This window comes from Solea senegalensis, linkage group LG3 (genome assembly GCF_019176455.1).
Source record: "Solea senegalensis isolate Sse05_10M linkage group LG3, IFAPA_SoseM_1, whole genome shotgun sequence".
Classification (NCBI taxonomy): Eukaryota; Metazoa; Chordata; class Actinopteri; order Pleuronectiformes; family Soleidae; genus Solea; species Solea senegalensis.
The window spans coordinates 28101201-28125895 of record NC_058023.1 but is presented as its reverse complement, the minus strand read 5'-3'; the positions used below and the strand labels follow the sequence as shown (position 1 = coordinate 28125895).

Genomic DNA, 24695 nt, shown 5'->3' with positions numbered 1-24695 from the left:
CTCTTTGTTCTCCCCTCCTTCCCACCAGCGCTCCATCACCACAGCTACATAAAACATTTTTTTTGGGGGCATGTGGAGAAAGATAGAGAGAACCAGAGATGAAACGTGTGAAACACACAGAGAGAGAGAGAGAGGCTGAGAGGAGTTTTATGTTGAGAGTATTTAATTTGGGCCGAACACAAGAAGTGAGGGATGTATGGAGAGGGCAATGGAGAGGGAAGGGGGGAGAGAGGTGATGAAATACCGAGACAGAGACGAAAGACAACCCTGAGAGAAAAGAGAGAGAGAGAGAAAGATGAAGGGATGTTGATTTTGAGTTAGATTCAGTGGGAGGAGAGAGATAAAATGATGGAGGGCGATCACTGCGCTCTGTCTGAGCTTTGATTATTCCAAAATACCTTTTTCTCTCACATTCTTTTTTTTTAACACAGTCCTGGTGTGTTTTTTGGCCTCAATGATCTCCCGCCCCCTGTTGTCTTTTATCCCCAATCCTTCATTCTGTTTCATACCATCTCTCTTCCTCCCTGTGTCCCCCCCCCCTCTCTTTCTCTCTCTCTCTCTCTCTTCCTCTCACTCACCCCAACCCAGCCATGCATAATTCACACCAAGATTCCAGCGTGACGGGCGTGGCCATTAAAAATACATGGGGATGCTGCGCTGAGGCCGTTTAGTGCTGCCTTGCCTCGGAGGAGCAGCAGCACCACAGGCCGGGACAGCAAGGGCAGACTGAGAGAGAGAGGGAGAGGAAAGATAACAAGGAGGAGAGGGGAAGAGAGGAAGGAGGAGGGTGAAGAGACCAGCACACATAGATAAGAAGAAGAAAGACAAGAGCAGGGGAGAAAGAAATGCAAATGACAGTCCTGTGTCGACCTTTCCTTCTTCAAACATTCACTCATATTTAACTTAAAAAGTGTCTTCCAATGGTGTCAGTGAACTACGGTGGCCTTCGCGTATCAAAATACATGTTTCTTTTTGTGGTTTGTGTGGTAAAATGCTAAATACTAAATTTGATAAAGATTTGATTTCTCATTTGGTAAAAATCTGTTATTTCTAAGACTATGATTTTTCACAATGAACCTGAAATGACAGGTGAGTGATGAGGACGGGTGAATGAAGAGGACAGATGAATGATGGGGACAGGTGAATGAGGAGGACAGGTGAGTGATGAGGACAGGTGAATGAGGAGGACAGATGATGAGACAGGTGAGTGATGAGGACAGGTGAATGAGGAGGACAGGTGAAAGAAGAGGACAGGTGGATGAATGGGACAGGTGAATGAGGAGGACAGGTGAATGAAGAGGACAGGTGAATGAGGAGGACAGGCATTGACAGGTGAGTGATGAGGACAGGTGAATGAAGAGGACAGGTGAATGATGAGGACAGGTGAATGAAGAAGACAGGTGAATGAGGAGGACAGGTGAATGATGGGGACAGGTGATTGATGAGGACAGGTGAATGAAGAGGACAGGTGAATGATGGGACAGGTGAATGATGGGGACAGGTGAATGAGGAGGACAGGTGAATGATGAAGACAGGTGAATGAGAAGGACAGGCAGGTTTATTTATAACTTGATATGGTTTGAAAGTGCCATGAAATTGATTGTACCGCAAGTTTGAGAGAACTGCTTTCAAAGGTCTGATGTCCTTTTAGGCTGTATATTCTGAACTCAATCTGGAAATTTGAATAAAAAGTGAGAGCCCTAATATGGGTTATACAGTATAAAAACAATTTCTGTCAATAAATCCTCTGAATGCTTGACACAGTAATTCAAGTTTGAGTCTTCTCCCCAGGTCATTGTTACAGGGTTGACCAACAGGAAAAAGGAGAGGCTTTAACTACCATGTGAACTGCAGCTCACAGAACAATGCTAACTTTTTTACGACCACTATTTTTAATATTTATTCATGACCCACACTGGACCAAGGGTTTGGCAGCAGGAAGTTTTCTCAGGCGAATCAATGGGAAATGGGAGAGACACGACCCTGCCTCTGATTGGCTATTGTCATCGTGTTTGATTACTATCAGATGGCTGCTTATATATTCTTAGACACAGATGTCAAGAGAGACAAAAGCAAAAGAATAATGGTTTGAGATCAGGCAACGTTGATGTAAAAACCCTTCCAAACATAAAAGACAGAACACTGAAGAACTGCAACAGTGTTAGTGCAAATAACTGCAAGTATTTATTGGTAAAAAACATCACCAAAGAAAGAAATGTAGGCATTTTAAAGGCGTATATTTCTGACCCAGACATGGACGACCGCCTTTAGTCAAACTGCAACTCTTATGTGCAAGCCTAAAACTCTTTATCTAGCACATAGCCTTTCATTACGCCACCTACAGAACTTATTTCTAAAAACATCGACATTTTTGCAAAACACAACTACATCACTGAGTTCACTCCCTTTGTTCGGAGGTCGTAAACAAGTTGTGCAAGACTCTTGGCCTCACTGTTCCTCTCTCTCTCTCTCTCCATCTCTGCCGTCTGTCCTCTGGGTGTTTAAATCAAACGCTGCTTAAGGCCTTCATTTTCATGGAAGTGCCAAGAGGTCTGTGTCACTCAAGTGAAATGAATAACTCATTTAGCCACCAGCCAATGATTTCATCTACGAACTTGCAGAAATAAAAATCACATCTAAAAGACAAATTAAATGCTTTTTCCGGCCCCTTCTTTTTCTACTACAGACATTCAAATGTTTGTGGCAATCACACTTGTTGGACATCATAGTTATTTCTAATGAGACATGAAATTACACACATGACAAGTTGCCTGTCCATCGCAGAGACACACAGAGACCAACAACCATCCACTCTCACACCTTTTACACAGACGTTGCCTAATCTCCATATCTAATGTGGGAGACAAGGAATTATAATTCCTTAAAATTACCCGTGACCAGGGTTTAAGTTAACCGGCAAAAAAAAATAGTCAAAAGCCAAAATGTCCGATAATAATAATAATAATAATGTAAAAAGTTGGATTCTCGGACTAAAAACCGAATCAAAACAGCCCAAAGATGCCGTCTTCACTGAAACGCAAATCGTGACTTATTTCGAAGTTAACGCAAGAGATAAGCACGTAAAGTCGTCTAAAGTCGACTTAAAAATTAAACAATTTTGCCCAAACGTTACCTCAATTATTAATTATCTCAAATGAACGAATCTACTTACCGCAGCTAACATTACCACTGACAGATTTATGACAAATTAGCACTAAACAGTAGAATTATGCTTTGCTTTCTGCCCTAAATATTCCTATATTCCTACATTTCCTATCTTTTTGCAGGGGTCTGTCCTGTATTGGTGTCTGGATTTGCATTTAAAGGAGTCAATAAAGGGATTTTGAAAACCACATTTGACTTTGACAACATTATTATTAAATTATTAAAGAGGAGGGAGGAGAGCGAGGTATAGAGAAGGAAGAGAATCCCAGGAGACTGTTTTCTGTTATTCTCCTTTCTTGACCTCACCTTCCTCTATCAAACACATAATCACACAAACTAATTCCCAACTCTCAGCAATCTATCCTCCAGGAAAACCACAGCCCATAATAAAGAGAGAACATGTCATAAATAAGCTCCAATTTTACTCCCTGTCAGCACTTCAATTTGCAAAGGTTTGCCTTTAATTAAAAACAATCAACGAGAGATTTGTGTTCCCTTGTCCTTTTTGCACGACACAAGCAAGAACCTTGTTAAAAAAGTGACTAACTTTAAACTTGGACCAGTACTTTTACTTGTACTGAAGTAAAATTTGATCAAAATAGTGGTACTTGTATTTCAGTACTCTTTCTTTAAATTATCCACACTCCAGTCCAGAAGGTGGCGACAACACACACACAGCCCACAGAAGAAGAAGATTTCTCATCCAAGCAGACCATAGTCACACAACTAGAGCTGCATCCAACCATTGTTTTCATAACGGATTAATCTAAATAATCTTAATGATGATGTTCTCGAATGTCTGGTTTGGTCCAGAAACCAAATTGATTCAATTTTTAATGATTTCTTTGTTATGTGGAACAAAGAAATGAAGAAAATATTCACATTTAAGAAGAAGAAACAATCAGGAATCTTGTTTTAATCATGAAAAAAGCTCCTAAACGATGAATCCATTATCAAAATAGCTGACAATCCAACCTCCCGTTATAAACGTCATAAATAAGCTCCAATTTCACTCCCCATCAGTCGATAACTCCATTACATTGATTTCTCACATTTGAATACACAAACGCATTACAAGACAATGGAGACAGATCGCAAACACGTCATGTTCTATATAAATCTCCAAAGGAGGAGGAGGGGGGGAAGCTATTTTAAAGTGCACACATATGCACGCATCCTGTCAACGTCCCCCCTTTCACAGATATTGTTTTCCTGCGAGAAGACAGGTGGCTCTCTGCTAATGTTCTTTCTGTGTCTTCTCGTCCCTTTTTTCGGTCTCATAAATAATATTAGCGCAGTGAGAGACGGCAGCGGAGGAAAGACAGATTGAGGGAGCATATATGTGGAAAACGCCAAACACTTCCCACATGTTCTCTCTGATCTGACGATCTTTTTCCACTCCCTTTTTCCTCTGACGATTACCATTTTACTGCCTCGGCTCTCCTTATCTATCACCTTTACTGCCCTGCCACCGTCTTGTCTGTCACTTTTTTTACTGTGCCTCTCGAACTCCGTCGGGGGCGGGGACGGGGCGAGACAGGAAAGTGGAGCCCAAAAAAATAAAAATGACATGACTCTACAGGAGAGTGAAAAGAGATTAAGAGGTGAGGCGGGAATAATAAACAGGAGACGGATGCAGGGAAATGTAGGATGCTTCTTTTCAAATGAAACACACATATTCGGCCTGAAAAACAGCCCGTTATTTTCTTTAAGGCACTTTAAGTGAGTTTCTCCCTCGCGCTCATATTTTCTCTTCATCTATGATTCTTATGCCGACATGTTATTAAAAACGCTTTTTTTCTTTTGTCAGATTCACGGGGTTAAGCTTCAAAGTCAGCGTTCATTTCACAATCTTCACAATTAAGCAACTTTTATGTACAATATAATTACATATTTAAATTATAAGGGTATAAGGAGCAGCAGGAGAAATGCCATTGTTTCAATGAGTCATAGAAGATTAGTGTCTATAACATCGATTTGTTTTATTTTTGAGTTGATGATGCAATTTTAAGATCGGATCATTTAGGGGATGCGGTATTAGGTATTTGAAAATGCAGTGTTTGCTTATTTTAACCATAAAAAGGGCCAGAAAATGTCCTTTTGCCCAGAATACCTTTCAATATCTGACAGTAATTTACAAATAGTGTATTAACCATTTAAAATCAAGTTGTTATTTAATAAGAAAACAAAACACTGTAGATTGTGTGTGTTCAATGTGAAATTTGAACAGTAGAAAACATGTTTAAACTATATTTAAACTATATCACTATAACTCTCTCCTCTCTGGTGACAAAGACGCCGATTGGCCGGCTTCCTGCAGCAGCACGAGTAAAATCACCGTAATAAGCACACGTTGGTTTTTGACGTGCAACTTCTCAGCTTTCATAAAACGTCGGAATTTTTCCGACAGCACAACATCCAAACATTTGGATGATTTCAGGGTTTGAGACAGAAGACAGCCACGATGCATTTGGGCACGGCACCAAAACGAAAAACCACACAAAAACACGCCGAGAGTTCTGTGTAATGAGTTTGGCCTCGATTCAAGAGCACACTTCTCTCCTTAAAAACATATCAAATTCAACTACTTTTCACCTCTAATCTGAGATTAGGACGGCACCGAGTGTCATTTACCAAGCGCTCACTTTGCCGTGCACTTGTAAATGGCCTGCAGAGCAAAAACTTGAACGTCTGAGTGTTTTGTTTTGGGCTTCGAGTTCAACTTCCCTGTTGTTTTCAGTCAACAACCAACAAAAGCAGCGAGTCGATGCAGTTCAACCGGAGGCTGCACATCAACACTTCATCCCAGTTTTCTCTTTTTTCCCCAATTTCAAATACCTACTTGAGACATTTCCAGGATGCCACCAAATTTCACACCGCCATAGCACAATTCAGTGTGTGTGTGTGTGTGTTGAGTCGACTGAACGATGACCCACATAGTCCTGTCAGCTGTAATACTCGCTCTCTCTCTCTCTCTCTCTCAGAACAAGTGTGTGACGCACACTCTTTAAAGGAATACTTCACCGATTTAGCTTTGTGTTACTAGAATAGGGGTAGTATTTTTGAAAAATTGGTTCTTCCCAACCTCAGTTTCCCCTGAGTCGAGCAATATCCTTATTCTTTTTTTTTTTGTTACGTGTCCACCAGTGACACTTGGTCTGAGCCTTGGTCCGAGGATTGAAACCGCAACGCTAATTCCGCACTTTTTAAACAGGACGGGACCTCATTCCCACAATGTAAACAGCGTCCGCCATCTTGGCTAACAGTTAAGCTAACAGGAACAAGTGTCACGTAACAAAGAAAAGAATGAAGATACTTCTCAACTCAGGGGAAACTGAGGTTGGGAAGCACACGTTTTCCAAAATACTCCCACCACTATTCTAGTAATACAAAGCTAAATGCAAAACAGTGAAGTATTCCTTTAAGTCAGAAGGGACGCCGGCACGAGTCTGTGTTCAGAGACGCCGACTAAGCTAACAGCCCAGACTGTCATGCTCAAAATAAAGCTAAAAATACAACGGGGAACACGAGTGTAAACAGAACTTCCTGCACCTACTGTACCAGTGAAATGCATACATCTTTTTTATCTACTTTTTAAACCTTCAAAATAGCAACATGAGGTTGTTTAATTATTAAAACTGGGCCAAGACTGAAGGCAGTTAAATCATGGAAGAGGTTCACGAGCAGAGCTGCACACAGTTTCATCACCTTTACTTTACTACAGGCTTGATTGCTTTTTCTGTTTTAATACACCTGATTCATGATGTAGTCGACAAAATAATAAAAGATGTTAAAATTGTCCAACTAGCAGCCCCCAAAACTGAGATATTCTGTTTGTTATGATACAAAAAAAGGACTTAAATACACTTATCTAACATATTTGGTGACGAAAAATGCAATTGCTGAGAACTCGTGTAATCTTATCAACTATCTCAATCCTCGCGAGCAGCCGACAGACCAATGAAACATAAGAAATGCCAGTAAATACAGAACAATTAGTCACTGATATAAATAACATGATAATTCACTCACTTTCTTTGACGTTGGTGTCCACTCTGGTTTCTTTCACTGAGTTGAAACAGGTTAATATCCAGGTTTAAGGCCTATTTGTTTGGTCACCTTTCCCTCAATCATTACATTTCAAATAAGGCTGCAAAGTTAGCACCTCGTTGGCACCAAACCACTGTCTGTGCACAGCCAAACAAACACCTGAACTTACAGGGCCTTGCTTCTGTCTCATTCAAATCCAAAGGTGGTCAACTGTGATTGGTCAGACCGACCAAGGTTGGCCAATCAGAGCGCTGAGCTCAGACTCCACTCCATTGGACAGAAAACAGGAAGCACCTGTGATGTCCACCTGCATGCTCAGTCTCCAAAAAGGGAAACAGCTTTCAACATACAGGAAGTCACTAACACCTCATCTGAGTGTAAAAATACAAAATATAACTTTATAGAAGAAATTTAAAAAAACATGATCATACACACTTGTACATTTCATACTAAAGCTGAATGAATGAATTGGAATTTTATAGAAATCGCAATTGGCAATTTGAAAATTGCAGGAGGCATGATATTTATTAAAGGTTTTTACAGTTCAAAATACTAAATTAACACGCAAAATCGGTTTGTGTACAACTTTTCTCAATGTAATGTTTCGTTTTTCTTCATTTTAAATTGTTAACACACTATTTTAACATGCAGTAAATTGTATAATAACTGCCAGATATTGGAAGTAACTCTGGAAAAACGGATAAAAGCACTTACTCACAGGACATTTTCTGGACCCTTTTAATGGTTAAATTAAAGCACAAAATAGGAAGGTCGGGTGTTAAAGGGTTAAATATGTTTTTCCATCACAATTAGATATTTATTCAAAATTGTTTTTGTTGCTCATTAAAAAAACAACATTTTATTACTCAGTCCTGCCTCAAGGTTTTATGCAGCAAATGTCCAGTTTTGGAATAATACTCCTCACTCCTCACTCCTCACTCCTCTCCTGTGCGACTCGCTCCTCGCTCACTTTCATTTTCAACCCCTTGTCGAGTTCATTTATTTCAAATGAGAGAATCCATTACTGTGGCGTCATTCCGCCGCGGATCTGCTGTCCTCCAGAGCGAGAGGTGAAATCATGCGTGGCGAAAACACTTCATCGGGGGTGGGGGGTGGGTTCTGTTGTAACCAAAGTTACAACGGAAATTCACGTTTGGACTGACACTCCGAGTTTTGGGCCGAGTGTTTGACCCATGTTTCTTTTTTCGTCATAGGACGAGCGCTGACTGCTGCACCGTTTTTTTGTCCATTCTTCATAGATTACGCAACATAAAAGAGGCAAACACAGAACCCTTTAACACCTAAGCGTCCAAATTAGATTAATCTAACCATCAAAAAGGACCAGAGCATGTAGATAATTAAGCAAAGTTTATATTAATATAGCACTTTCCACAGAAAGAATTCACAAAGTAAAAACTGTAAATAGTAAAGTACATAATATAAGTGATTTTGTCAATTTTTCCAGGATAACTTTCAATATCTGGCAGTTATTTACAATGTACTGCATGTTAAAAGAGTGAGATAACTATTTAAAATGAAGAAAAATTAAACGTTTTAATTAAAAAAAAACAAAAAAAACACTGTAGTTGTACATTGTACAATTTAAACAGTACAACCCATATTTTACAATAACAGTTTACCTCTCTATGTGCAAAAATAGGCCAAAAAATGAAAAATGGAAACTATGCACACGTGTTTTTCCAACTCTCTCCGCTCTGATACCGTAATAACCACACGTTGGCAACTTCTCAGCTTTCAGAAACTGTTGGAACTTTTTCGTTATTATTTCAGTCAATAATTATCAGCAGTTGTGCTTGTTTTTGGACACTGTGTCTTGTCAAACATGGGCGTGACCGGCAGCGCTAACACCGTGTCTGTTCCTGTTAATGAGTCTGTGTGTCGGGGCTTCTGTGCACGCCGGCGCTCTGGCAAAGCCTTTCCTGGCAGGACACGAGTAGCCAGGATTGTTGGCGCCGTCCTTACTATTGGCCACGTCGCATCCCACCAGGGCACATCCTTTCATCCCAGAAAACATGCGTATATGTGTGTGTGTGAGTGGATGGACGTGGAAGTGGGAAAGGATGAGTGAGCAGCAAAAGCACAGGTGAATTTAACGAGTGCCAGTACAGGCGATGGGATCCAAAGCACACAGACACTCAGCGGTTCCTTCACATTCTCCACAACTCTGCTGTGTATTAGGAATAATGAATATTTTTGCGTGTTGTCTTTGGTTTTACATTTTATTTTGCATCTTTGCCACTACTGGGTGACCACATACTGACCATTGAATTCAAATGAACACCCAGAGGTCAGCATTTCAGAGCTCCACTGCTAGTCTTTATGCGGGGGCAACACAAGGTGTTGTGGTAAAGGTGAATGTGAGATTTACAATTATTGAATTGTTCCGTCCTGCCCGTCCTCTCTGTTGTATGTTCGATTTTTTGTAAGTAGGGGTGAGAAAACAATGGTCAACGATACCAATAATATCACGACACAATGATTCTGTGATAGTCAATATACTGCAAGACAATCCTGTGTCACAGTATCTGTCCGAACTGAAGAAAACCAAACGTCAGTGAATCCGTCCCTTTCCTTCTCTCCGGGGCGGGGCTTGGCTGAGGCTCACCTGCACACCTGCGACCAATCTGGCTTATCAACTCCGCCTCCTTCAGTCTTTAAACGACCTGCCACATCGAGCCCTGCCCTGGCCTGTTTGTACCAGTTTTTTTTGTTTGTTTTTTTCTGGTCAATTTTGAGTTTTGTGTATTTGGTTTTTGCCCAGACTTTCTGTCCCGTTTTTGAGTTCTACTGGTTTTGGATCAAAACCATCTTAAACGTCTACATACTCTTGGGTCCCTTTGTCTGCAAGCTCAACAGTGAAAAGTCTCTATTTATTCACAACATAGAGAGCAAAGTGCATAAAGTCTATATATTGAACGTGGATGGGGGTATATCTTAAACGTTAAAGCCTCAAAATGTCTTCTTGTCATTGTTTTTTTTATTTTGCTTGTTTTAACCATAAAAGGGCCAGAAAGTGTCCTGTGAGAAAGTGTTTTTGCCCATTTTTCCAGAATAACTTTCAGTATCTGGCAGTTATTTACAGATTACTACATGTTAAAATAGTGTATTAACAATTTGAAATGCAGTTGTACATAAACACCAAATTTGAAATATGAACAATGTAAAAAAACATATTTCAAATAACATTGGTCCCTCATTCCATTATCACGGAAATCGCGGACATAATTTGAAGGTTGAAATCCTACAGTGTGTCACTTTGTGGACTTTGTTGGCGTGTGTGTCCAAATGCCCAGGACTGTAACAAAGGTCTGTAAAGTATAGCATGTGCGTGGCGCCCTTCCACGGCTGTAACAAGTCAAAATAGTCCGCATACATAGCGTCCAGTTGTGGTGTGAAAACTGTCGACCCTGCGTCGCGCAGCGGCCTCACTTATCCACTTATCCACCACATCTCAGCTCCTGTTCGGCCACAGAAGCTGATGAAAGGAAAAAGATGGAATCTCATTCCATTTTAATGCACTTCTCTGAACACTGATCTCTCCACACACACACACACACACGTGCAGGTAATACTCACGGGGCTTTTACTCTCTGTCTCACACACACACACACACACACATACGCACTCAATTAATGCCCTTCAGGAAACCCTTTCACCCAATCACACACGCACACATTCATGGCCAAGTGCACACAAATAAATCTACACATGAACACAGTCAGCAGTTCCATTTAACACATTTCTAATGAGTTCATCAGGGATCTTGATTAAACTTTAAATTGCCTCCCTATTTCAGCAATAACCATGTAGGTCAACATACATATGTTTTCTCCCTTCATGACCAACTGTGGGGATTTGGAGTGTTTGTTTTTAATCACATTTTTGCCACTTTCTAATACTTTTTTTGAATTGAACATTATTTAACACAAAGAACCAAGAGTCAGCTGTTGTGAACAGTATAGGGCTATAGGGTTCTCACTTCTCCCACCATTAAAGGGAGGATTTTCTTGTGTCAGGTCTCTAGGCAACCGCAGCCGAACTCCAAAATGCCACGGCCTAATTTGAATTCTGAAAATCTTCCGCTGCCCGGCGAGAGCTTAAGTCACGTCCCGTACCGCCATGAAATATCTGTAAATAATGCAGCGCTGTCGCGTGCACGGCGGAGGCGTGACTTATCGCTCTACTTTGAATGGAGTCAAACGGAGCCGAAGAGGTTGATTTAATGTTTGTTTTAAACCTTCGGCTCGAGCATTAGCCAATAGAATCGCATGATACAAAAAAATAAAAATAAGATTCCAGCACAGGCCCACATGAGATCAAAAATGAGCTTGACACCCCTGCTCTAGCCAATCAGATCCTGTTCTAAGATTAGCCCAAGATTGGAACTACGACACAAAACAAAATTAATTATCCATAAATTCAAATAAATCGTCTTTCCACATTTAAAGATTTGCAACTTAACTGTTTGGATCACTCAGAAATACAGTTATTTTAAACTTAATCATCGACAATATTTTTGATTTACATTGCATGACCTCTTAAGTGTAGTATCTCACTTCACCATCGTGTGGCGGTACAAGTCTGGACGCTGGGAAGTGGACGCATTCCTACCACAGAAGAAGAAGAGAACGATGCTACAGCTCTCTGCAACACATCTGGTTCGAGCGACTACTTCTTTTGTTGTCAAAATGTTTCCTGCTGGTGGGGCGTAAGTTCAGTTCACCTGCAGTATCCTCTGAGTCCACAAGGGGGCCACTACCCACACTTTTAACTTGTTGAACAGCAAAACCTCTTAGACATAAGGAAGTGTTCCTTCCCCCCCACGAAGACGGATATTTTCACGCACATTCATTCACACTTTTATGGTTTTCATTGCCAAAAGAAATAATTTGCACGACGTAGCCATTAAGACACTTACACGACAGGAATGCACGGCTCTTGTAACTGAATTGTATCGCGAGGCAGCACTTAACAAATGAAAGTAATGAATAAATTCAGCAGGACGATTAAGTCTCCCTCCATTAACCATTTGCTCATTAAGTCCGCCTTCGTTAGTCGAGGTTGGGCGACCGCGTCCCGTCTGTCTGCGGCTCTATTTTTCCTCGTTGTTGATGATTTGGGGAGAAGCAGCGTGCACGCACAGACACACACATTCACTCACTGAGGAACTCTCACATGCACAAGTTGGAGACTCACTCATGTCCTAATGAGTTTTCCAGCTTGCTGTTCAGTGTGCACTTTGCCTTCATTATCATCACCCTCTTAATGCATAATCCCGCATTGAAAGATATCAACACCACATCATTACACTTTAGAGGATGCCCCCGATCTCGTCTGTTTTATAATATTCTTTTTATCCCTCTGTCATCTTCCCTTCGTGTCTTTGTCCTTTACTCTCTTTTTTGTCTCACCTGCATCTCATTAAATCACTTTCTCTGTTGTTGCCTCTTTCTTCTCCCGTGTTTTTTGTGAAGTCTCCGTGAACAGCTGCTCCCGCTCTCCGCCGTCTTTCCTGTCATTATACCATCAAACGGCCGAGGCAGTGGACCGAACTCCGACTGACCTTGAGAATTAATTGCAGATCCGTGAGGAATTGTGTCTGAAATCATCCCACAGTTTCCTATTAATTGCATTTTAACGCAACTGTTGTCAGCCTTGTGAAGCTTCTAAAACAAGAGATTTGAACTCACAGGAAACTGGAGATTGTCCCGCTGTACTTCCCGAGGGCTTGAGCAAAGATTTGCTCTTCCTAATTTGCGGCAAGTGTGTGAATTCATCTGCGTGGCCACGTGTGCTCCAGCTGTGTTCGGAGACACGCTGTGCACGTGCAATGAGTGTAGCGTTGTGGATTCGTTCTCCGTGACGCCAGGGAGCGCCGACTCTCCTGTCACTTGAGGTACGACGCAGGAACCCACCTCAAACAAAAGGGGGAGCGAGCGGGGAAAGCAATCACAGTGGTGGTGATGCACAGGGCAGACGGATATATCAGCAAAGGCCCCAGCAGTTCATTCTCGCAGACAGGCAAAAGCTGAATTATGGAAGCAATTTGGATGCTACACCTCCATTTTCCTCCTAATACTTACTTGCACATAGGGGGCAGACAAACATGTGCATATGCAAAATTGGAGGTTGACTGATGTGTATTTTTAAAGGCCAATAGAATGTGGATAGTCATTATAAAATATAAAAAAAAACACTTTCCCCACCAAACCTTCCCCTCCTCGCCTGAGGCGGCGCTCGAGATCGAGAATTACTGAAGGAGAAGACAAACAGTGAACAAGAAAATTTGCTCATCTGTTGGTCAATGCAGGGCAACTTCGTTTTTTTTCGTTCTACGTACACTCGCGTATGTTTTTGGTTGTGTTTTAACCCACAATGCCCCGCGTTTTTAAGGCGGACCGGAGTTCGCACCTCCCCAAACGAAGCGGACTTCCCGAGCAAACGAACTAGGGTCCGATTAAGGAGGGCTGCTGTGAATGCACCCTAAGTGAATTGCATACGTCGAACGCACCCTGTAATCTCATCATTTTACGCTTTCTTACTCTCGCTCGCTCTAACGTGTTGGAGTTTGTTTTTGTACGTCATAATCGGGAGAAAAATCACGTCACAGTCGCACATTTAGATAAACAAATACAGCCATCGTTCACTTGAGGTACTGTAGGCGTGCTACGAGCCAGTCTGGGGAGCAGCGAGCCGCGTCTCAACAGTCTGCCAATATCAATAGGCTGCACAATGTCTTATCAGAAGCAATTAATCGTTTTACAACCCCAATGTCACGCATACTTTATTGAGACGTTAAAGAAACAGCAGTTGAGCTGTAGCACTCTCAAATGCAAAAACACACAGCACAGCTGGACGCAGGAAAGAGTGTGGGAAAGTTGTGTGCTTCTACCCCTGGCACAGTCACACAAACCACCAACAGGGACACAGATCATACATTGTCTCATCAAAGTAAACAAGATAGCGTGTGTATTTGCATGTGTTTAAAGACCCCAAGCAGAATCAAGAGGAACTGACGCTGATCAAATGAAGTACAGAGACGTCAGTGTGTGTGTGTGTCTGAATCTAAACACGTGTGTGAGAGCCAGTGTTCCCTAAATTCCCCCGGGGCAAAGTCATTCCATTTGCTCTCACCAGGGGACAGCCACCACTTATCAATTTATGAATTGAATTTCATTTTCTGCTTCCGACGCGCAGCGTGTGGGTGTCGGCGAGTGAAAGGCGCCTTTCAATTTATTGTAGAACTGTGAGGACTTCCTGGTAACAGAGCAGACAAAGACAGAGAGAATCCATTAGTGATAGCATTGATGCGCAGGCAGCTATCACCTCGTCCCTTTGAGAAAGAACCACAATTCGTCATTGTCTCCGTAACAGATAATGTCGAGCCATAGTTTCGGTGTTTCCGTACAATACGTTCAATCAAGTCTCTGCACTGCAAACACCGTTGTGATACTCTGGGTTTGCCTCAAGGTTTTCAGCTTTAGAGGTGACCTAACGTCTCAAGGGTTCAGCGATCCATAATGCCACTGTAATTACCAACCATGCACAAACATAATCAATATCCAGGCATGAAGCAGGAAGAGCTGTTACAGAGGGAAAAAAAAAATATCTCGGCGACATGCAGGAGAAGTGATGAGGGAGGGAGGGGAAGAAAAAAAAAAGAAGAGGCAAAGGTAAGTGATGGAGAAAAACGCTTTGGCCCCCGTGTCAAACCCTCAATTTTGTGGAGATGCAGTTATCTTGTCCTCTTCACACAGATCCACAGCGGCGGCATATAGATGCACTCTGGAGCGTGCGTCACTGAGAATTCATCACACTGAAGAAAACAGCTGCTTTCTCACTCACACCCTCCAACAGCTGGAAGGGTGATTACTTAAAGCTGCGGTGTGTAACTTTAAGCGATGTCTGCTGCGGATGAGGTTATTATTCTGCCTCCGCGCGGTCCTTGTTTTGTGCCGCGTCCTTCATCGGAAAACAGGCTCTGTCAAGCGGTGCTATCACGACACGGTGACTGGCGGCGCGTTTCTTCGGTGTTACGGTATGCATTCATCCCCCGTCGCACTGCTGAGCGACGGGGTTTTCGGAGCAGTAGAGGCCACTTCATCTGCCGCCTCCTTTACTTTACTAGCGCAGCACTGTTATTGCCTCAGTCTGTCTTGGCATAAAAACCACACACTTTCTTATGTGCAGTCCAGATTTTACCATCACTTCACTGAGAAACACAGTTGACATTGTGTAAACTAGATATTTGTTGATATCTATTGCCGCTTTTCCACTATACAGTTCCAGCACGGCTCACCTCGGCAGTGCTCGACTCTACTCGGTTTATTTTGCTTTTCCATTAGGGATAGTAAGTGAAACCTGGCGCTTTTTTTAAGTACTGAACTGAGCCGATACTAGAATGTGACATCAACAGACTGCCGGCCGACTCATTGGTCAGAGAGTGTCGTCCTTGGAAGAGTCACGAGCGAAACGTCCGCCACAGGAGTCAAACTGAACAATGCTGAACTGTAGATCACTTAAAAATCCTAAAAATCGCGATATTTAACAGAGAAGCCGGCAATCGTGAGCCGAATATCCTGAAGATCATCAATCATCAGTCATACAAACTCATCACCATATTAAAATAACTTTGGAAGCTCTAATCAGTTCATCACCTTTCAACTTAAATATCTCCTGGACCAGAAATACTGAGTCTATTCTGTGTTATTATAGTTTATACTGCAATTACTTCTGCATCCAAAAAAGTTTCTCCTGATGCTACCAAGGGTTTATCAAAATCAGAACTCAAGAAGCCTTTTTTTTTGGATGAGAGGCGAAACGTCTTCAAGAACCTCACCGCATTCCAGCTGCCTTTTGTTTTTTAGCACTTGAAGAGTAACTTCATTGCCATTTTAATATAAAATTCAACATAAAACAAAATAAGAAAATGTAACCTGTATAGCAGGGCTGTCAAACTCATTTTAGCTCACCGGACACATACGGCACAATTTCATCTCAAGTGGGCCGGACCAGTAAAATAACAGCAATAATAACCTATGAACAACATTTTCCCTTTGTTCTACATTTAATGAAGTATCTTTTTACAAAACATTACGATCAACCCGAGGAAAAATAAACACAATTTCAACAATATGGTGCCTAAGTTAACCATTTGCATTTCACATTATGGCTAGATTCTAATCAAATTTTCACAAATCCATCCTGGGGGCCGGATTGGCTCCACTGGTGGGCCGGTTTTGTGGACCTCCGTCTGAATGCAGCAGCCTCGTTTTCCCATCAGGATTAACAAGTTTCATCTCATTATATTTGGTGTCACCTCTTCTCTCACTACCCTGTATCATTTCCGCAAAGCACAAACGGTTGAAAGATAATCTTCACACAAAAACACACACACAAAAGAAACACGGACAACTTTTGTTCGACACCATTTCTCTCCGCTGTGACTGTCGGCACGCGACTCCCTCTGTGGCTGAGAAAAAATAATAACGCGCCTGGTTTTTTTTTTTCATGGAATTCTTCACACAATCTGTTGTTTGTATCTTCATTGTCTGCTGTGAGATTAACACACACACACACACAAACACACACACTCCCACTGCTGTATTTGCTTCCAGAGCCTCTCGTTGAGTCGAGTGGGTGACTCGCTGTGATTGACACTGTCAGATTTAAAAAGGCATGTGTTTTTGTGTGTGTGTGTGTGGCACGTGTGCATGCGTATCTCTTCCCCACATCCTATTTTCAGCCCTCGATGCATGCATGCTGCTTTATTCACATTAAACCACACAGAGGAAAGATACCAGCCTTGTTGTCGTATCGCACCACAGCCACGGGGCTCGGGTTGAACACCAAATCTCTTTCCTCAATACTTTAAGACTCCCACGCCTGGACAAATCCCCGGCACATTTAGCCAATCATATTGTCATACATCTGTGGACACGCGTCGTATTCACTCCCACAATGACATTAGACATGGACTCAAACACACACACACACACACACACACACAAATACACAATCGTATTAGGCAAATGAAAGCGAGGCAGAGGAACTCGGTTAATAAGACAGATCCCGGCCACATACATCATGTGCATTTGCGATTATTGTCGTTGTTTCTATGCAAATCCCCCTTTCATAGCGAAAACCGGGTGTTAACGAGTGTGTTTAACACACACATGATCTCAGAGAGCGGCGACTAACGCACGACAGATCACGTGGCACTCGTATTTCATCATCACACAGCCATCTATCAGCAGAGTTCAGTGAATGATGACAACGTCAACACATGTACACACACAAACACACCTACAGAGGCATGCTCTCCATCACTTGTGTGGGAAATGAAAGACTGCACACACACACACACACACGCACACACACACACACACACACACAAGTGATCATGAGGATGCTCAGATAGGGCCCACACGCATACAAGAATACACACTCTTCTGTCAGGCGACACAAACACACACAAAACACACACCTGTGTTGCAACAAATGAAGTAGCTGTTGACAGATTTCAGCAGTAATTGATAGCCGTGTTTGGCAGCCATTTTTGTTTGGCTCAACCACAAGCCAGGGATGATCTAACCAGCACAGCATGTGCGCACACACACACACACACACACACACACATATCTCCTCCCTCAAACACACACACACACTCATTTGAAAGCGGAGATGAAATTTCTTAAGACAAAATGCACACGTTCCAAAAAGCATAAATAAAGAAGAGAAGAGAAGTCAATATGAACAAACTTTTCAAGACGCAAACAACACTTTATGAATTGAGCAAACAAAAATGAATCACAAACTCAAAATACACAAATTGCAAATAAAATAGCCTTTTAATCATTGAAAATTATTCTATTTTATTTGCTTGAAAATACACTTTTTGTGTGCAGTGATGGGAATTTCGCTTGCTTTTTTGCATTTGCACACAAAAAGTGTATTTTGTGTTGTTTGCTTCTTTAAAAGTGTTGCTTGACACAAAAATCTAACTCCACAAAAGAGAAGTCAAATCTCACCTTAAAGAGTCGCAGGATGTTCGCCACCATGATGGACACCGAGCTGGCCGCGGCTCCAATCACGCCAACGATTTTATCCGGCTTGGTGAAGATGGGAGGGTCCCCATTAGCGCAGCGAACATCCGAGCCGTCCCTCTCGATCAAGGCTTGCACAAAAGTCAGGGACTGCTCCAGAGCGTACGTGTCCCTGGAGCAGGTATCCAAGATCCGGGCCCCCAGCGTGATGTTGGGCAGCAGCTCGGGATCCTTGTTGATCAGGTCGATAGCGAACATCATGGCCTCCAAACGGTGGATGCCCTTCTCCTTTTTCAGCTCCCCGCAGGGCGTGCCGCGGTCGCCGCGGGAGTGGACGGGGAATAATCCTCCAAGGATGATGTCCCCGTCGAGACGGATGGAGTGGGCGTACTCGGGTGCCGCCTGCGGGTCTGTGGGGATCCGCTGAGGGGAGGCCGGTTGAAGGCAAGTGGACAATGCAGCCACAAGCACGAAGATGACCGAGCTAGACTGTCGGGGGGAAGCTGGCTTCCACTGAGGCTCCATGATCACAAAAAACAAGAATTACAAAGGTGATCTTGAGGAGGGTTTTTAGATGTAAGAATTCCAAGATGCTAGAGAGTTCCTATTCAAGACCAAATGGGGGGGTAAAGGAGCCCGGGCGTGGAGCTGGCCGAGCCCCAAGAGTGAATCATATTCCAGAGATTTTCTTTTGAGCAGAACTAGAAACCGATGATGGAGAAACCTGGTTGGAGAGTAGAACCTGTAATCCACAAGTCACATCCTCGGCAGAGCCTGTTGAAGAGAGACAGAGACGATGTGATGGGTATGCAAGGATGTGCGGTCCACCTGACAAACATGTAAAACTAATCGTGGGCGCAGCAGACGTGCAGCCAAGCATGCTGAAGCATAACACGCGTGTTCATTCGTCTGCATGCACTCACATGTGCGTAGTCTTCCCGGGAGACCCTGTCAGAAAACTCGCACTTAAGTCATTTCATAATTGAAAACTCAAAGTCTGTCAGCTTTGTAAACGCCTCGACGCGCACTCGTCTCTTGGCCTATTGACGAGTCGGAACAGCTGTTTAGACGACAGCCCGGGAGCGCGGGCGAGCTCCTCGGGAAATTCTCACACAAAAAAGTGCAGACGACCTGCTGCAGCGGAGATATTGGAAGAGCAGGAGGGAGGGAGGGAGAAAGGTAGGACGTAGACAGGGGAGCAGGAGGTGAGACGGGAAAGGGAAACAGGCAGCGTGAGGAGGAAACAGAAAGAGCAAAGAAAAGTCAGAGAGCGAGCAAAGCCTCGGAGAAAGTGTGTTGCATCATTTAAACACCTGCTGTTGCTGCTGCAGCCAAGTGAGTACACTTCATCCAGCACACACCTGGAATCCCAACAGGGAAATAGAATGTTAAATGCGGTTTCTTTGCATTGGCATTAATAACTGTCCGGCGCCATGATAAGGATTTCATTGGTCGTCATTTGAGGCCATTCGTTGACTGATTTTCCACATATATATTGTGAGGCAACAAAAGAGTCTGAGAAAGAAATGTTATAATTAATATTTTTAACACTGCAGATGTAAACACAACCTTAAAATGAACCCTTAATTAATGAATTAACAGCCAACATTACACAGTCGCACCACGCACGGAGTGAGCCGCATTTGACTGTGAATGGATTGGAACAATCAGCAAAGAGGATCCAAACATTTTGTCAGATTGAAATACACTCGAAATACTTAACTCTCTCAAAATTTTCCCAAATTTTGGACCTTTTTACCCGACACACTATTTGATAAACCTTGTAGTAAACACTGAAATGACTTCGCAGCGTGACCACACTTCCTCTGTCAGCCCTTTCAAATTAAAGCCATGCATGGTTCAGCCACATAGGTAGCCGGTGTCATTTTAACGCCTCTCCTCTGCACACCCTTGCTTTGCTTCCCCTCTGCTCGAGACGTTTTTGAGAGGGGTTCTGCGGCTTTTTGTTTTCGTTCTGTTAACACAACAGCATTTGTGACTCATAGCTGCGGCTCACTGTGTTCGAGTAACTCTGCTGGCTACCGACCCCAGTGTCAAAGTGCCACAATGTGCATTATTGAGTCGGTAGCACACACTGGCAACAAACCAAAACAAACTATTTTGCAGTCTACAAATGAAAATATAAATCGTCGGCCGCACCAGGGAAGCCAGTATTTCAATTTTCAATGCATATTGCCCCTTAAATATGCAATTACACGCACTGCAGGGAGACTGAGCCTCTCTATCTCTGGTGGTACAGTAAGAATGGCACGCTCTGCTCTGCTCACTGCTGCTTAACGTGCACATTAAGCAGCCACGGCGATGAAGGGTTTGAGCCAGGTTGGACAAACAGTTGTGACAAACCTCATAGTTCGTATATGATACAAGTGCTAATGTGTTTTCATTAGCCGGCTCCCGGGGGGGGGATTTAGTTTTTTCCTCATTTGTCTCCCCTGATCCCTGTGTATATTTATTTATTTATTTATTTATGCACAGAGACTTTTCAGAGGTGGGCTCATTGTCGTATGCGCCGTTAACATTTTCCCTCAAATTTTGCTTCTTACAAAACACAGCGTGATTACTTTTGTCAGTATGGCGGCGTCTGTAGCTTTTAGCATTCAGCTCGCAGTAATCACGTAATGGCTGCACGTCGAAGGTGAATTTGAATGGAGAGAATTACGCCGGATATCGCATAAAGCTCAGCGCCATTAAGTGTTATTCAGGGGTTTTTGGTCGACGTTTATTTCATTATGCTGTTCAGACCATTCTCTGACATACTGTGGTAAGGTGCCTCAATTTGGCTAATTAGTTACTCCTTCCACCATGTATTTTCCCTTAACAAATCATTTCTTAGTGCATTATAACATTACAGTTTCCTCTTATATTATTACCCCTTACACAAAAAAAACACAAGGCATATGAAAAGTCCGAAAATCTACTGAAATGAACTATTAAGGCATGTAACCTACACGTCAGTGAGTCTTGGCTATAATTAAAGTTGCTATAACACCCAACAACCCACTCATTAAACATCCAGTTTGTGACATTTTAGGGGGTTTATGAGTAGAAATGTAAGAAGTATGTTTGTATAAGTGTGGAATGGCTTCAAAAGCCTCACAATAAGCATTTTTGATGTATTGTGAGGCTAATTTGACGACTTGCTAAATGCTAGCTCGTGTCAAGCTACGAGCTAGCATTTAGCTTTTATTACTAGAATAGGGGTAGAATTTTTTTAAAAATTCCCAACCTCAGTTTGCCCGGAGTCGAGAAATATCTTCATCACCAGCGACACTTGGTCCGAGGCTTGAAACTGAAACGCTAATTCCGCACTCGTAGGGGGGGACGGGACCTCATTCCCAGAATGTAAACAGTGTCCGCCATCTTTGCTAACAGTTACGCTAACAGGAAGTGTCCCTGGTGGGCACGTCTCAAAGAAAAGAAGGAAGATATTTCTCAAGTATTCCTTTAAGCGAGTATCCACTGTCACGTGCGAGGTTAGTGAAAGGGTTAGACATTGGAAAGGGCGGTTATGTTATTGGTTAGATTGGATTTGTGCGCAGAGTAATTAGGACACCAAGAGGCCTGATTTCTGTGCGTGCTTCTTCTCTCCCTCCGTTTATGTGCAAACGCACGGGTCAGAGTGAGGTGAATGTGTTTTTGCATCACTTAAAATGACACTAAAATGATAGCTGCACCTGCATTATTACCTGATCTGTCTTGGAGGGAGAGTTTGCAAACAGAGGCCTCCGGCTTATTTCCAGAGAGGCTCACTTAATTGGTTAATCCAGCACTGCTGTTATCTCGCCGCATGCGATCATAACCATAATCCTTAGCTGCAACAATTCCATCACTTGTAAGACACTTATTCAAAGCACTGAACTCATTACGGTTATATATTTAAAGAAGGCAAAAGAAAAGCTGGCTCTCCGTAAGAAGCAAATCACAATATCAGAAACTTTTTAACTTATGTAATTTCACCCACAAGGGCCGCTAAGAGGTTTCAAGCTCAGATCTCATCACAGCATGAGCCCCCCTCTCGCTCTGTCTCTATCTCCTGCCGAATCCATTTATAATTCGATTCTGTCCCAATTAATTCATCAGTTTTTTTCTCCACTTGAAATGGAATTAGGTCAAAACCACTCATTCACAACCAGCGCCACCGCTATGATTAAAAGCCCTGCTTTATATAGGTTAGGAAGCCCTGATTCATCTGCTTACAGGCTGCAATATTGTTTATTCAACACTTTTTTCCCCCCTCGGAGTCAGGCTCCATTTGGCTCACACACAGAAGGGGGTTCAAATGAGGCTTGGGGTTCCTGTTATTAAGCCTGACTACATGCAGTTATTGGATTAATATCTGCTTCTTATTATCCGACAAGACTAATTGGGTCCAACTTGACTCCCAGAGTCAGGTTCAGGATCGTCATGTCCCCCCGGGTTTGCCACTTATCTCGTCTTCCCGGCTCGTGATATTTAGCAGAAATTGGATCCTCCGCGCCGATTTAAGCCGACCTAATGGAGATCTTAAATCACGTGGGTGCAGGTTTTTTTTTTTTTACAATTTAAAAGACAATTAAAGGGCTGTTCTCGAGATGTTGCTATGAACGCAAACACCTCAAGAGGGCGGGAAACCAGAATAAGAGACGTGTGAACGCGTCGTGACTGGAGGGAGGCCCCCGGGGTTTTTAAAGGTTCAACATCTCATTTATCTGCGCTGATCGGGAGTTATCACTTCTTTTTCCAGGGGAAATGAAAACGCCAGCGTCCTCGTCGCCTGCACGATCATACACGAGCTCCCGGGGGGGCGTTCTCATTCTTTGTGTTTAACAAAAGGTTAAAAAAACTGGTGCTCCCATGTGGCAGCATGACGGGAAGTTGGCAGACGTCTCTGAAGAAGAAGAAGAAGAAGAAGGCAGAAGGTGGCTCTTTATACTGCAGTGACTGTTGGAGGGGATGATGAGGAGGAGGAAGGCTGGACCCAGGTGGCCGCAGCCACCTCATCGTCAGTCTTTTTAATTCACACCCACGGCTTCTCCTGATTATTACTCCCCGGTTTTACCTCCTCCCCTGTGCTTACACCTGGCCTCCTACATCCCCCCCCTGCTCCTCTGTCGTCATCTCCTCCCTCGCTCTCTCTCTGTAGGGAGTGTGCCGCTCTTTTCAGAAAGTGATAGGCCCGTTCCCCCACCCTCCTCTTCCCTCTTTAAAAAGGAGGAGTTCCTCTGAATCCCCCCACAGGACAACAATTGCATTCCCCTTCAGTCTCTCTTTTTCTCATCTATGATTTTAGCAAAATCACGGTCCAAACACACCCTTGAGATGAACTTCCCTCAGTGCAGTCCCTGCTACTCCCTTACCTTAACCATCACAACTAAAAGAATAACCCTTAAACCAAGTCTTAACACATGAACAGCTCTTTTAAAAAGGATGTGACAGAATGATATACACACACACACACTCACACACACACACAGACACAGAGAGTGATACATATTTGGTGAAATGGAAGTCCTCCACACACATGCAATGCAGATGCCATCATTACTGACACTCGTCTCCACTGGAACTTGAAAACAGCACTGAAACTAAAATGGATTTTCGGTCTTTTTCGTGTCACAAACGCAAAAGAACGTTTTCTGATCGTTTCCATTCATGAACACAGCGTCGTAAAAACCCCACCTGGCATCATCACAGTGACAGATGACACAAATGTGGCTCACCAACATGCGTCTTGAGGAGAAGGAGGGGAAAAAAGAGGCAGCCCACATATAGGACTATCTATAAGATCAAAGTCCTGGGGTGTGTGTATATATACATATATATATATATATATACACATAAACATATGTATGCTCATTATGCAGCTTTAGAGGCTTCTTCTCCGAGCAGCCACAGCACTGGTGGCATCCTGGTTGCACCCTAATTAAGACAGTGCCATCCACAGTGGAAGCACAGAAACACCAGTGATGTCTTTGAGGAGTGGGATGGGAATGGGGAGGCAAATTAAGGACCTTGTTTCCTCACATCACACAGGATCCAAGTTCAAAATACAAAAACAAAACAAACTGAGTTAAAAAAAATCGTTTGAATCCCCACAAGAGATGAGGCAAAGTGACACCGTGCTCCAAAACATCCATCACCAGAGGAATGTGAGGGCGCCACAAGCAACAGCTATAAGGGTCAGGCTGGATTATTCTTTAGATTAATAATAAAGGGATTGAAAGAAGATGAGATTTACCTCAGGAGATCAAATCCATCCGGCTGTGTGTGTGTGTGTGTGTGTGTGTGAAGAAAGGTGAGAAAAAGAAGCTCCGTCTCCAGCCGGAGTCTTCAGTCCGCCTCGGGCAACTTCCTTGCGGAGCTCAGCAGTTTTTATTTTCCTCCTTCTTCTTCTTCTTCTTCCTCGCCTTTCTC

General features: G+C 43.0%; 1 protein-coding gene across 2 annotated transcripts in view; it reads right to left on the bottom strand.

Annotated features, from left to right (window-relative positions):
* grm8a (glutamate receptor, metabotropic 8a) overlaps positions 1-24695 on the bottom strand; it is a 225456-nt gene extending 200761 nt beyond the window's left edge. For both annotated transcript variants that reach the window (XM_044022484.1, XM_044022483.1), the window contains exons 1-2: positions 24520-24695; positions 18267-19055 (exon numbers count right to left, since the gene is read on the bottom strand). In XM_044022484.1, the coding sequence (XP_043878419.1) occupies positions 18267-18806 (540 nt within the window). In that variant the 5' untranslated portion in view covers positions 18807-19055; positions 24520-24695. The remainder of the gene's footprint in view (positions 1-18266; positions 19056-24519) is intronic.